This window comes from Mustelus asterias, chromosome 21 (assembly GCF_964213995.1).
Source record: "Mustelus asterias chromosome 21, sMusAst1.hap1.1, whole genome shotgun sequence".
Lineage (NCBI taxonomy): Eukaryota > Metazoa > Chordata > Chondrichthyes > Carcharhiniformes > Triakidae > Mustelus > Mustelus asterias.
The window spans coordinates 66,323,524-66,338,493 of NC_135821.1; the positions used below are offsets into that span (position 1 = coordinate 66,323,524).

Sequence of the window (14,970 nt, forward strand, 5' to 3'; positions counted from 1 at the left end):
ATTGGTAGGCTACGTTGGAGAAGCTGAACCAAATCTAATTGGGTGCAGAAATCACCAGAATTCTTCCTCTGTAAAAACTCCATTCACTCTTCCCTTCCTTACTTTTTCTTCCCAGTTTCAGAATCACAGAATTGATATGACACAGAAGCAGGTCATTTGGCCCATTGTGTCTGCACTAGCACTCCGATTGAGCAACTCATCTAGTTCCATTCTCCTGCCTTCTCCCTATAATCCTGCACATTCCTTGTTTTCAGATAATAGTCTAATACTCTTTTGAATGCTTCAATTGAGCTTGCTGCCATCACTCTCAGGCAGTGCATTCTAGACCTTCCCACTCCCTGCATAAAAAGTTTCTGCTTGTATCACTTGTTTCTTTACTAATTAATTAAATCTGTGCCCTCTGATTCTAGATCCTTTCACAAGTGGGAACATTTTCTCCCTATATACTCTCCAGACCTCATGACTTTGAATATCTCTATCAAACCTTCCCCCAGCCTTTTCACTGAGGAAAACAGTCCTAACTTTTCCAGTGTATCTTCGTAACTGAAGTTCCTCATCCTAGGAACCATTCTCGTCCATCTCTTCTGCACCCTCCAGTGCCTTTACCTTCCTAAAGTGTGGTGCCCAGAACTGAATGCAGTAATCCAGCTGAGGTTGAAATACCCACTTATACAAGTTAAACATTACCTCCTTGTTCTAGCACTCTTGCCCCTATTTGAGGATAGTTGAAATCTCCTAGAATTATTGTTGTGTCTTTGTTTACTCACTTCATAGATGTTCTTATATATTTTTCCTCCATTTCTCTTCCACTATTGGATGATCAGTAGAATAGCATTATTCATGATCACTTTGTGTAAGAACATAAGAAATAGGAGCAGGAGTAGGCCATCTAGCCCCTCGAGCCTGCCCCGCCATTCAATAAGATCATGGCTGATCTGAAGTGGATCAGCTCCACTTACCCGCCTGATCCCTATAACCCCTAATTCCCTTACCGATCAGGAATCCATCTATCCGTGATTTAAACGTATTCAACGAGGTAGCCTCCACCACTTCAGTGGGCAGAGAATTCCAGAGATTCACCACCCTCTGAGAGAAGAGGTTCCTCCTCAACTCTGTCCTAAACTGACCCCCCTTTATTTTGAGGCTGTGCCCTCTAGTTCTAGCTTCCTTTCTAAGTGGAAAGAATCTCTCCACCTCTACCCTATCCTGCCCCTTCATTATCTTATAGGTCTCTATAAGATCCCCCTCAGCCTTCTAAATTCCAACGAGTACAAACCCAATCTGCTCAGTCTCTCCTCATAATCAACACCCCTCATCTCTGGTATCAACCTGGTGAACCTTCTCTGCACTCCCTCCAAGGCCAATATATCCTTCCGCAAATAAGGGGACCAATACTGCACACACTATTCCAGCTGCGGCCTCACCAATGCCCTGTACAGATGCAGCAAGACATCTCTGCTTTTATATTCTATCCCCCTTGCGATAAAGGCCAACATCCCATTTGCCTTCTTGATCACCTGTTGCACCTGCAGACTGGGTTTTTGCGTCTCATGCACAAGGACCCCCAGGTCCCTTTGCACAGTAGCATGTTGTAATTTTTGTAGCAAAGGATTGAGGTAAGGGAAATATTCATCAGCTAACGTTATACACTTAATATATGGTACAGGAAGAAAAGGTTTACCTGAGGCAATGGTAATCGACTACTGCTAAAGAAAAAAGTATCTAACTAGAATACTGCCATAGAAATAGGAAAGGTTTGTGCAAACAACAAATGTAGTTGTGTAGCTTTGTTCGTGTCTGGTTCTTTATGTAATGGAGCACTTAGTTCTTATAACCAGTTCTGTTTGTCAGTGCAGACCATGGAGGAGCTGTTGTGCCAGAGCAATGCTGAGTAAATCCAGATGGGTCTCTTCTAAATTGAGGCTTGTCTCTACAACTTAGCAACAAAATAACAAGTTATTTTTATCGAATAATTTTAGGATTTATGTCTTCTCTCTTCTTGGTGACTATGACTCATGTTCTTCATCATGTTTTTTTGTGCTGTTCAGTCATCGGTATCAAACCCCTCGTTTTCAATAGGAATCATTGAAAAGCTCCAAACTTTGGAAATTTCATGTAGTTTAATTCTCCTTCTCTGACCTTGCAGTAGCTTAATATCCACAATCCTGCTGAAGATCATGCGTCAAGCCAAAGACTTCCCAGAGCCTGTAATGCCCTGTAACACCATGCAATGTAATTACTCACTGGGCCACCAGGGAACTCCTGTCTCAGGCTGTTCACTATGCTTTATAAGTCCGTTGCCTTAATTCACAGTAGCCATAAAGTCAGAGTATTTAACATGGGTGTGGCATTGAATATTTTTTAGATTTCATATAGAAATAATTTAGATTTATTTAATACCATATCACATCCTCTGGTAATCCCTAAAACACTTAGCACCCAATTTTTTTAAAATTTGAAGTATACTCATTTTGTATGTGAACATAACTTGTACATATGTTAAAAGTTTAACATAGTACAATGTTCCAATGTACTTCAAAGGAACATTAGAGAAATTAGAAAGTTGTTGAAAGAGATGTTTGAAGGAACGCCTTTAAGGAGCGAGATGGAGAGCTTGACTTCATTTTATGAAGATAGAAGCTCAATTATTCATATAGTAGCCTGATGGGAAGAGATGTGACTATAGGCAAGCTGATGCATGCAAACCAAATAGCCCTACACTAAATGGTCTAGAGCGGTTCAAGAAGGCAGCTTAGGGCTAATGCTGGCCTACCAGCAAAGCCCATGGATCATTTTTTTAAAATCTTGGAATAGCGTTATAACAGTCATTCCTTTCATTATATGACTTGGTTAATCATCTTGATCATTATGAATGTTTCACAGCTGCTAAATGGCTCTGGTGCTCACAACCTATATTAGGTTAAACCCTTTTCCCCATCCCATAATTATTATCAATATGTACAGAATAAATGCAGAGCTAGTTTGTGTGGCTTGTTTGCAGTTTCACATCTCACATCTAGATTACAATTTGAACTTTCCATGTTTTATACCATCTGTGAAGGAGTTTTTTGCCTACTGGTATGAGTTTTATATTCTGCTTTTAGTATTGCATCAGTCACTGGACTGCTGTGAATAAATTGACACATAATTAGTAGGGGAAAAGGAATATAACCAAGTTAGCACAACAAATTAAAAGGATCCATTGATGGGCAGCTGTTGAAAACATACACAGTGGGTAGAAATGAATGTATGATTAACACAACTCTAGGATTTAATTTCTGTTAAAGGTAATTATGAAAAATAAATGATCTGGGGGGTTTCAGGCTGCAGATAAAATGTATTGCTGAAAGGATAAAATGGGTTGGTTTTTTTTCCCCAGGCCCAAAGTAGAGCTACCTATTATGCACCAAATCAGATGGCTCAGATGAGACCCAGTCCACGCTGGCAACAGCAGCAAACCAGGCCCCAAGGTAAGCATCACAGCAGTGGCATTTGTCATATTTACTTGCTTGAAATTAATGAAATAGGAGTAGGTCATTCGATCCTTTGATCCAACTCTGCCAGTCAATGAGGTCATCACTGATCTTCCAATTCAGCATCATTTTCCTGCACTATTCCTGTAACCCTTAATGTTTTTAATGTGTAGAAATCAATATCGATATTAGTTTTGAGCATGCTCAACCACTGAGATGCCACAGCCCTCCAGGACAGAGAATTCCAAAGATTCATCACCCTGAGTGAAGAAATTCCTCCTGATCCTCAATCCTGAATGGCCTGCCCCTTATTCTGAAACTGTGTCCCTGGTTCCCCCAGCCAGAGGAAATATCCTTCCCACATCTACCCTGTTGATCCCTGCTAGAATTTTATATGTTTGAATGAGATCAATTTTCATCCTTCTAAACTCCAGCGAATAAAGGCGCAGTCTGTTAATCTTTTATCAAATGGCAATCCTTCCATCCCAGGAATTAATTTAGTGAACCTTTGTTGCACTCCCTCTATAGCAAGTATATCTTTCCTTAAGTAAGGAGACCAAAACTGCAAACGTTACTCCAGGTGCAGTCTCACCAAAGCTCTATATCTTTACAGTAAAGCATCTTCATTCCTAAACCGAAATATTCTTGTAATAATTATCAACACACCAATTGCCTTAATTGCTTGCTGTACTTGCATGTTAGTTTTCAGTGATTTATGAACAAGGATACCCAAGTCTCTTTGAAGTTCAACACTTTCCAGCCTCTCTCCATTTAAGAAATACTCTGTATTTCTGTTCTTCTGACCAAAGTGGATAACCTCATTTCTGCACATTGTATTCAATCTGTCAAATTTTTGTCCCTTCGCTTACTTAGCCTCTCCAAATTCCCTTGAAGCATCTTTGCATCGTCCTTAGAACTCAGTTCCACGTTGTTTTGTGTCATCTGCAAACTTGGAAATACTACATTTAATCCCCCCGTCCAAATTATTGATGTAGATGTGAATAGCTGGGGCCCAAGCACGCATCCTTGTGCTATCCCATTAGTCACAACCTGTTAACCTGAAATGATTCAGTTATTCCTCTGTTCTCTATCCATTAGCTAGTTCTCAGTCCATGCCAGTACATTACTTCTAATCCAATGTGCTCTAATTTTATTTCCTAACTTGTGTGGGGGACCTTATCAAAAGCTTGCTGAAAATCTAAATATACCACATTCACTGCTTTCCCCCTTTTTCTATTCTGCTTGTTACATCCTCAAAATACTCCAACTAATGCAACTTTAATGCATCCTTTATTATAGATTCTAGCATTTTTCCTACTACTGATGTCAGGCTAACAGGTCTGTAGTTCCCTGTTTTCTCTCCCTCCTATAATAAATAGGTGGGTTCCATTTTCCACCTTCCAATCTGCAGGAACCATTCCAGAACCAATAGAACTTTGAAAGGTGACCACCAATGCATCTACTATCTCCACAGCCACCTCTTTCATCACTCTGGGATAGAGATCACCCTAGGGATTTATCTACTTCAAGTCCCATTAATTTCTCTAGTACTTGTTTTATTAATATTAGTACTTTTTAAATAATATTAACATCTTGCAGTTCTTCATTCCCAACAGTCCCTTGATTCTCCATTATTCTGGAAAGTTTTCAGTGTTTTCCTCCGCGGCGACAGGCACAAAAATATTTGTTCAATTTCTCTGCCTGTTCTTTATTATAACTTCGCCTGACTCCACTTGTAGTAGATCCACATTTGTTTTTACATACCTATAGAAGGTTTCACAGTCCTCTTTTATGTTTCTCACTAGTTTACTCTCATATTCATAGTGAGACGTGTATTAAATGAAAAAGATATTAGGTATTATAAATCCATAAAATTGCAGGAATGTTTCTCAATGTTGGATTTTCCTCCCTGGCTTTTTAAGTGGACTTTGTGTCAACTGTTAATTTGTAATAAACACTTTTTTGTGTTTTTAACTTTAAGATAGAAATTTCCTCAATCATTAAATGAATTAAAGGTAACCCTTGATGTTGTAAATCAGGGCAGCTCCACGTTTGATCCCTCTGTTGATCTGAGTTAGTCTTTGCCTTTCATTTTGTTGTGAGATTTCTAAATTGCATATTTTAGAGTGGGGAGCTGGTGGGGTCCCAGCAGCTGTTCAGCATAAAATGTTAATGGACAAATGGGAACTGATAGCCTACAATTAATGCGGTAAGTAGCATCAACTTACGTTAAAAGATGCTAGCCTGCCCAGTGATCTTGAACATGAGAGCATTTGAAGCGTTAACCCATAAACCTCTCCTGAGGATGATCGAATCTGGAATAGGTGGGGAGGGAAGGTAAATTCTGATTATTCACAACTAATTCAAAGACCGCTCTCAATTACTGGTGTGGAGAATATACAAACGTGTCTTCATGAGTTCTTGACTATTTTTGTGTTGCAATTGTACATCTAGTTTGGAGTTGTAGAATTAAAAAAAAAAACACCTTTATTGCTGTTGTTAAGTAAAATGCTCACGGCTGACCAATTTAGATGTTGAATTGTAATCTGGTCCTGGGAAGACAACAGATTGTGGTGCCGTGCTGTGTGGAATTTAAATATTAGCACTGCTACAACAGGTCATTGGAAATACTATTTTAATTGAGAATTTTTATTTTAAGTAGTTCATTACTTTGTTAATTTAGTGGATAACTTCTAGTTCCAGAGAATAGTCTATAATCTTGCTGCATGTTCATGTAGGTTTTTGACTTGAAAAGTTGGAGATGTGACTTGTGCACAAGTACAATGAAAACTTGACAGCTAGTGAAAGTCAGAAATGTGTCCTGGTACAATTCTGCAGGTTTTAGGCTATGTTCCCTTTAATTTTCCTTCCTTGTGTGTGTAGCCTGTTTGTTCCATTATACGTTCCATTTTGTTTGCTATGTGGCTGTGTACGCTTGCATCATGCAAGGAAACGTTGGCTGTGCCTAACCTGTTCGTTGCGCTGTGCAATATGTTCAGGATTGCTTAATGACAGCTCAGCTAAGTGGGAACATTGATTTTAGAGTAATAAGTCTAATATTCATTAAATATCCATCCCAAAGAATTCAACAATTTTTAAGCACGCAACAAATTTTAAAAATGTAGATCTGTATTCACAAGTTGCAGTTGTACAGAAACGAACCACTGCAGAAGCTGAAAACAGGACAGTGCTGAAATAATCAGGTCTGGCAGCATATATGGAAAGAGAAACATTGACGTGAAGCATTAACTTTCATCAGAACTGGGAAAAGTTCCTGATGGTATTGTGCTTGGTCTCAGAAGGCTTAAGTACAATATATATAATATATATAATTTTAAATATATATATATTTGATTGTTTCCCCATATCTGTTCTTTGCTACAACAGGGTTCCAAGCCATGCCGAATGCCCTTCGTCAGGGAGGTCCTAGGCCTTCTCTGCGTCACCTAACGCCAACAGGAAATACTCAGGGTCCTCGAGGTATTCCTGGTGCACAGAGAATGGGTGAGTGTTTATGTAATTACAAAACATTATTGTATTCATTCGTGGCATGTGGGCGTCACTGGCTAGATCAGCATTTCTGGCCGTCCCCAATTGCCCTCGAGTGTGGTGATGAGTTGTCTTCTTGAACTGCTGTAATTCATGTGGCATAGGTACACCCATAGTGCTGTTGGGAAGGGAGTTCCAGGATTATGACCCAGTGACAGTGAAGGAATGGAGATATGTTTCCAGGCCAAATGGTGTGTGGCTTGGAGGGGAACTTGCAGGTGGTGGCGTTCCCATGCATCTGCTGCCCTTGTACGTCAAGGTGGCGGAGTCACAGGTTTGGAAGGAACCTTGGAGAATTGCTGCAACTCATCTTGTCGATGGTCTATTCTCTTGCCGTTGTGCATTGGTGGTGGAGGAAGTGAATGTTTAAACTGGTGGATTTGGCAAGCAGGCTACTTTGTCCTGGATGGTGTCGAGCTTCTTGACTGTTATGGAAGAGTGTTGTGATTCCTGACTTGTAGATGGTTGACAGTCTTCGGGGAGTAAGTTAATTGTCGCGCAATTCCCAGCCTCTGACTTGCCACACTATTTTATACGGCTGGTCCAGTTCAATTTCTGGTCAATGGTAAACGCCCATGATGTTGATAATGGGGGATTCAGGGATGGTAATGCCATTGAATGTCATGGGGAGATGGTTAGATTCTCTTGTTGAATGGAAATGGTCATTGTCTGACACTTCTGTGGAGCTTGTGGAGCGAATGTTACCACAATATTTGTTACATTAGTGCATCTTCCATTATCCTGACAAAATGTACAAAGTAGTTTGCAATGCCAGTTGAGGAATGCATTGATGAAAATGGTTGAATGCACAGAGTACGTGAAGAGTCTGTCTGGTCTATCACATTCACAAGATCATTTATTTGAGCAGCATTAGATCTCACTTACATTTTTTCATTAATAAACTAGAATCATGGTTTTAGTAATTTGGGAGTAAATCTTTTAGTAAGTAGTGTCTGTCTTGCTATTGTATTTGCATTTAAAAGATTGTAGAACTCCTCCCCTTACATTTCCAGATCTTGTAGGATTGTACGTTGTAAGATCCCCTTACATTGCCAGATCTACCATTGTGTGTTGATGTTGCTGTCTGACAAACACATTGCGATTCTGGCCAAGGGCTGGTTTCTTGCATTTGCATTTTTTGAAACGTCCTGCAGGAGGTCCAGGTGATAGTTGCTCTGATATTCTCTCCAGAGGCACCTACTCACACTGACAGTTTAAAAAAGCCATCTTTCATTCCCTGACTGTGCCAGGATTGCTGATTTCAGTAATCGTTCTTCTTCCTGATGGCTATCCAGTAAGCTCCGATTTAGAAGTGCAGTACATTGTGGTCAACTGAGGGGTGGGCCGCGATTCCCACTGTGGGTAAAACAGTCACCCAGTAGTGACTTCCCCTCAGTTGGCCAATTAGTGACCAGAAGGCTAGCTTACTGTCCAATTACGGATGCTGGTCAGGCTCCCAAAGCTGGAGGGCCAATAGGAGCTCCTCCAGCCTCAAGAGCAGCAGCCTGCAGTTAAGTGAGAGGGAGAGGGTGGTGTCTTCATCTTGAAGCACCTTTGTGGTGGCCTCAAAGCCTTCGGGACATTTGCCCCCTAGCCTTCAGGCAGCTGGCCTACTCCCCTTTGCCTCAGAGATGCCAACGGCTGACTGGAAAATTCCAGTGGGCCCCTCTGTTAATTTGCTTGAAGTGAACATTTACCTACCTCAAATTGACAATTCACTGGTTGTGGTTAAATAGCACTCCTGCCTCCAGGAAAATGGCCTGAGGCCAGGGTAATGTTGGCATCCCAGTTTACAGTGCAAATTACCGTGCTAACTTCCTATGGGGATGAAAATCCAGCCCTGATTGTCAATACCGAGGTTGGCCATGATGTCCCTACAACTTGTAATTACATAGCACTTTTCACACTCTTGATGTATGCCGAAAGGCTCTCTAGTTGATAAAGTACTTTTGAAGTTTAGTCCCTGTTGTAATGTAGAAAAATGTGGCAGCCCATTTACAGAGTGGGGTCCCATAAACAGAATGGAGGCAAGTGACCAGATTATAGTTTTCAGTGATGTTGGTTGAGGGGTAAATGTTGATATTTACACTGGCAGAACTCTTGCACCCTTTTTAAATAGATCTTTTACATCCACATGTGAGAACTTACAAGGCCTCATCTCCCCCCCCCAACCCGGCCAGTTGGGAGAATCGCCCCCAACATCTAGCTGAAATTGGCACGTTCGGAAGAAGACGAGAGGAAACTGGCAGGGAATTTCTCTATGGAATTGAGTTACACAGGACGTTAAGCTCCTAGGTTTCAGCTGGAAACTGTTGAATTCTTTGATGATGTGGAGATGCCGGCGTTGGACTGGGGTAAACACAGTAAGAAGTTTAACAACACCAGGTTAAAGTCCAACAGGTTTATTTGGTAGCAAAAGACCGCTGCCAAATAAACCTGTTGGACTTTAACCTGGTGTTGTTAAACTTCTTACTGAATTCTTTGATCTCAGCCTTGACAGCAGTAGGTGGTGTGACAGTTTGCCTACTCATTCTCGAGGACTGAATGTGAAAAATCAGTCAAGCTTTCTGCTCCTTATTGTTTTCCTTCCTTGGAAATGGGTGAGTACTTTTCATAAACCAGGCAATAGTTTCCTGCTGTAACTAATTGTGTACTCGTTACCTGATGTGGAAGTTGCTATCCTTGGCTTGACAGACATGGATCTTTTTATTCAGCTCTGTGGAAATCTAGCTCATGGCTTTGTTGTTTCAGGGTTATCTACGGCTCAGAATCTGGCTCATCGCCCTGGAATTGCTGGCCCAACACCACGAGGTGTTCCACCGTACAAATATGCTCCCACTGTCCGCAACCCACAGCAATCAGTAGTACAACCTCAAATGGCTGTACAGCAGGTACTATAAAGTCATGAAATTTCCATTCAAAAATTAGGATGAATTACCCTAATTGAGTACATAATAAACAGGACTAGCCTAATCTGTTTTGCATAGTCACTGATGTAATATATTCAGCTAACTAACTGAGGACCAGGGTTACCAAAAGTAATAATCTTTCATCCTTTCCAATAGTCTTTATAAGTTCACATAAAAGCATAAACACATTTTAATGAATGTCTGTGATTTTAAGATTTGAGAAAAGGTATCTGAACATTAATGCAAATTACATGTACTAATATTCACAAAGTAGATGATGGCTTAACGGCCACCTATCAACAGTGACCTCAAACAGAAACCAGACGCAGCCACAGTGTCTCAGGAAGACTGGAGAGAGGGAGAGTTTGTCCATGTTAGTCTTGCACATTCCATGGTCACAGGTCCAAGAGTTGAAATACAGAAGCTAGTTTTAGTGGCTTACCTAACTTTGGGCAATTGGATGCTACTGACAGAGAAGAAAGATACAATTTGGCTAACTAAAGACCTTTTTTTTTATATAGCCCTCTCAGTCTGCAGTGCTTGTACAAGGACAGGAACCTCTAACAGCCTCCATGCTTGCTGCAGCCCCGCCTCAGGAACAGAAGCAGATGCTGGGTAAGTGAAGTCTGAAATACCTCTGCCGTATGACTGTGATACAAGTGAATGAAATAATAAGTGTTGCTTTGAGCTCTCAAACATGTCATATCATAAATGCAGGACTATTTAATACTTACAAAAAGCGGTTGAAAAACTTTCATTCGCCTCACTTATCCACTGTTAACTTTGATTCAAAGACGGATCTAAATTCTGTTCTGCATTCTCAGGTGAACGCCTGTTCCCCTTGATCCAGAGTATGCACCCTTCCTTAGCTGGAAAGATCACTGGAATGCTTCTAGAGATAGACAACTCTGAGCTGCTACACATGTTGGAGTCCCCAGAATCACTCCGGTCAAAGGTATACTGATTCTGATCAATTTTATAGCTGTTGGTAGAGACTAGTTCTAACATCCAAATGACTGAAATATGACAATGTGGAGACTGGTTTCAATATAAAGTACTACAACCTCTCTCGACTTTAAGGCGGTCTCACGATTTCCTCATCCTTGTAGAAACCTATCTTCATGTCTTTATTATCCACTGTGGGCCAGTCCGCGACTATAGCAGATTCTGAGATTGATTCTGCACCAAAAACTGCAGTTGTTGTTTGGGATTGGCCAGGGATGTGTGGGACCCATAAACCCTGTGCCAGCTGAATACACAGCAGCATTCAACTGGCTTTTGACTTCTAATAACTTGGGCACCTTCAGTGACATTTCAACAAAGAAATCTGACAACTTTATCAAAAACATTGACGCATGTAATTGGAAGGAATGTTGCACAAACTACATAGCAAATAGTGATTTGAGGAGCGGTTTTGGTTCATGTTGGAAATCTGGAATCTGTTTTCCAGGTTGAAGAAGCTGTGGCTGTGCTACAAGCTCATCAGGCCAAGAAAGAGGCTGCCCAGAAGGCAGCTGTGGTTGTAGCCACATCCTAATTGTGGCAATGAGATGTGCAAATGGTAAGTGTTCACATTTTTAATTGACTCCAGTATTCATGGCATAAATTGGTTTCCCTAGACAATTACTGTGTCAGTGAAGCCAGTAATTGGACTATATTTGAATTAGTCCTAGGGGACTATGTGCATCACGACTGCACTTGCAGTGTAAGGTCTGAAATAAAAACAGAAAACTCCGGTCTGTGGAATGAGGCACAGAGTTAATGTTTCAAATCCAATATGGCTCTTCTTGGGAACTGAGGAGAGGTAGAAATTTGATGGGTTTTATGTGTTCAAAAAGTGAGGAGGGTCAGTTAGAGCAAAAAGGGACAGTCAGGGATAGGTTAGAGGGTGTGGAGAGATAAATGACAAAGACGTCATAGAACAAAAGACAAAGTGAGTGGGCAATAGGTCATTGAGTGTCTTTAAGACAGAGATAGATAGGTTCTTGATTGATACGGGGATCAGGGGGTTATGGGGAAAAGGCAGGAGATTGGGGATGAGAAAAATATCAGCCATGATTGAATGGCGGAGCAGACTCGATGGGTCGAGTGGCCTAATTCTGCTCCTATGTCTTATGGTCTAATAGTTGTAGTAAATGAACAAAGCATTGGTCCAGAGTAGGTCAGCACTGTCTGACAGCACAAACATGAGAACAAGATACAGACTGGCACTAGGGAGAAAAAATACAAAATAGAGGACAGAGTCTATGGTATGAAGCTGTTGAACTCAATGTTGCGTCTGGAAGGCTGTAATTGGAAGGTGGGGTGTTGTTCTTCAAGCTTGTGTTGGGCTTCATGAAACATTGCAGCAGGTGGAGGACAGAAATGTGAGTGTGAGAACAATGTGGTGAATTGAAATGACTCCGACCGCAAGGTCAGTGTCACGCTTGCGGACTGAACTGAGGTGTTCTGCAAAACAGTCAGCCTGTCTGTGTTTGGTCTTCACCGTGTAAAGGAGACCACATTGTGAACAGCAAATAAAATAGACTAAATCGAAAGAAGTGAAAGTAAGTGGCTGCTTCACCTAGAAGGTGTGTTTGAGGCTTTGGACAGTAAACAGGTATCGGGGCAAGCATTGCACCTTCTGTGATTGCATGGGAAGGGGATTACGTATTGAGAGTGATAGAGGAATGAATCAGGGCGTCACGGTGGAATGGTCCCTAGGGAATGCTGACGGAGGAGGTGAGGGGAAGAGGTTTGGTTGTGGATACATGCTGGAGATGGTAGAAATGGTGTATGGTAATCCTTTGAATGCGGAGGTGGGTGAGGTGGACAAGGGGAACCCTATCATAGGAGGGAGGGGCGAGGGCAAAAGTGTAAGAAATGAGTCAGTCATGCTTGCGGGTCCTGTGAGGGGAATCCTCAGTTAAGGGAAAAGGAAGACATGTCAGAAGCACCATTGTGGAAGGTAGCATCATCAGAACAGATGGGAAGGAGGTTAGTTGGATTTAATTAACCTCTTTGGGGTAGATAAACTGCATTGGTGCTAGAGGATGACAGAGGCTACTGAGGCTGCTTTTGGGAAGGATTTAAATTCATTTTAGTCTCGGGTAAACGAGTTAACTCTGTAGTTTATTGAAGACAGCGATCCATAGTGTAACACTGAAAAATACTACAGCAGAGGCCAAAGTAAAGATGATAATGGTGTGAAAGACCAAAAAAGGAGTTTTTGGTGAAAGACCCAAAAAGGGGTGGCCAACCCCAGTATTAGTACGGGGTGGCTCTTTTACACTCGTGTACCTCACTCCTCGAGCTGTGAAACTGTTACAGTGCATATTGGTGGGAGATAAACAGCCAGTGCGGCCTCGGACATTTACAGCCTCACAGACAGAGAGAACCAGAGAGCAGCGCTGGGAGGAGGGTTACAAACAAGCTCAAGGATTTGTTTCCGCTGACCTTGAAGTTGCTCCGATATTCAATGAATCCGTGCTTGATTCAGTCTCCACCCCAGCACCGTCTCCTTTCATAAATTTCCTGCCGGTCTAATGTATGACAGTGTGACCTGTCCAGCTCCCTAACCCACCCTCTCGCTGCCGACCCTCTGACTTGCAACCCCTGTCTGGAAAGGGAAGAAGCAGTTTAATACTGAACAGAGGAATATAAGAATCTACTGTAGTGAGATACAGGCACTCTGATTCAAATCTTTTGTTCAGTAGGTGGTTCTGACTTTTTTCAAGTATAATCAATATTTTTTATCCTCTGGATTGATTTGGCGCATTGGAAGAGTAAGGCTGCCAAAGTCAGTTAAGTAGTGAATAGTGTGTCTGAAAGGTGTCCGTGTCTAACAGCTCTCGAATATCTGAAGATTATCATATGCGGCTCTAAGTTTCAGAAAATCTGGCCACCCTGTAATAGTATAAAAGCAGAAAATGTGGGAGATACTCAGCAGGTCTGGCATCACCTGTGGAGAGAGAAACAGCTGAAGTTTAGGAGTACTTCCACCATTTTATGTTATTTCACATTTTCAGCTTTCATATAATGTTGCTTTTGTAAAGTATCATTGTGTTTTGCCAGGACAATCCTTTGTAGTAATTTTATTTTCAGTTTTTACATGACATCAAACAAATTCTTACTGCAGTTATTTCAGTGAGTTCACTCTTTGGTTTGTGACTCTGGAACTGGTCGGTAATATTGATTTGAGAGTAGGCACTGTTTGAACAGCAGCTAACCAGTTATTTTATTTTATCCTTTACAGATTGCCAAGAACCAAGGATTCCACAAATTTTGATTCAGATATATTCAGACTGGATGCGTGGATTGTGCTTAGCTTTGAGGAAAAAAAAAACAAAAAACATTGCAAAATTTCAAATAACCAGATTCTGAAACATTTTAAATGTACCGTAAGAATTTAAAAGAAATATATTTTGATAAATCAAACTATAAAATTATCAAACGGGGCACCACTTTCATTTAGAACTTGTTTTGAAAATGGGTATCTGTGGCCAGGGTAGATTTATTTATTTATTTTCCTTCTCTTTAAAGAACAGGAAATAAAAAGGTTAAGGGTATGAGAATGGAGCTAGATTTTATTTTGCAGTTGAGTTTTATCATTAAGGTGTGTTTTAATTTTTAAAACTCAAGTTTGCCTAAATCTGGAAAAGTGTGTTTCTGATTGAGGAAGGGAGAAAACAATAAAAAAACTCTTTCACTAAGAAGTGTCACTTGTCTTCATTTACATTGGCGGGAATGTGATTCTTTTTTGGCTTGTTTTATTAGGTTGTGGCAGTGTAGCTGAACTTTTAAATTAGGGGAGTGGAGCTTCTGAGGCAAAAGAGAAAATAACATTACACAAGGGAAGAATATTGTAGCTGTTCTGTGATGTTGATAGTACCTTAGCATGTTTGTGGCTTCTCTGTTACTCTCCATCTAAGTAGCAGCAGATTCCAGACCTGAACGCCAGGCTCCTTTTCCTTTATTCATTCGTGGGACGTGAACATCACTGGCTTGGCAGCATTTATTGCCCATCCCTACTTGCCCTTGCGAAGGTGGTGGTGAGCTGC

General features: G+C 41.1%; 1 protein-coding gene and 1 non-coding gene across 3 annotated transcripts in view; both read left to right on the forward strand.

The window, feature by feature from the left end:
* Positions 1–14,625, forward strand: part of LOC144509362 (polyadenylate-binding protein 4-like) — a 43,004-nt gene extending 28,379 nt beyond the window's left edge. For both annotated transcript variants that reach the window (XM_078238079.1, XM_078238080.1), the window contains 7 exons: positions 3,380–3,470; positions 6,861–6,977; positions 9,774–9,913; positions 10,453–10,546; positions 10,756–10,886; positions 11,382–11,492; positions 14,166–14,625. In XM_078238079.1, coding sequence (XP_078094205.1) covers positions 3,380–3,470; positions 6,861–6,977; positions 9,774–9,913; positions 10,453–10,546; positions 10,756–10,886; positions 11,382–11,468 — 660 coding nt within the window. In that variant the 3' untranslated portion in view covers positions 11,469–11,492; positions 14,166–14,625. The remainder of the gene's footprint in view (positions 1–3,379; positions 3,471–6,860; positions 6,978–9,773; positions 9,914–10,452; positions 10,547–10,755; positions 10,887–11,381; positions 11,493–14,165) is intronic.
* Positions 1,818–1,949, forward strand: LOC144509573 (small nucleolar RNA SNORA55). The gene has a single exon (XR_013500498.1). It is a non-coding gene; the product is annotated as a small nucleolar RNA SNORA55 (small nucleolar RNA).
* Positions 14,626–14,970: the final 345 nt, after the last annotated feature.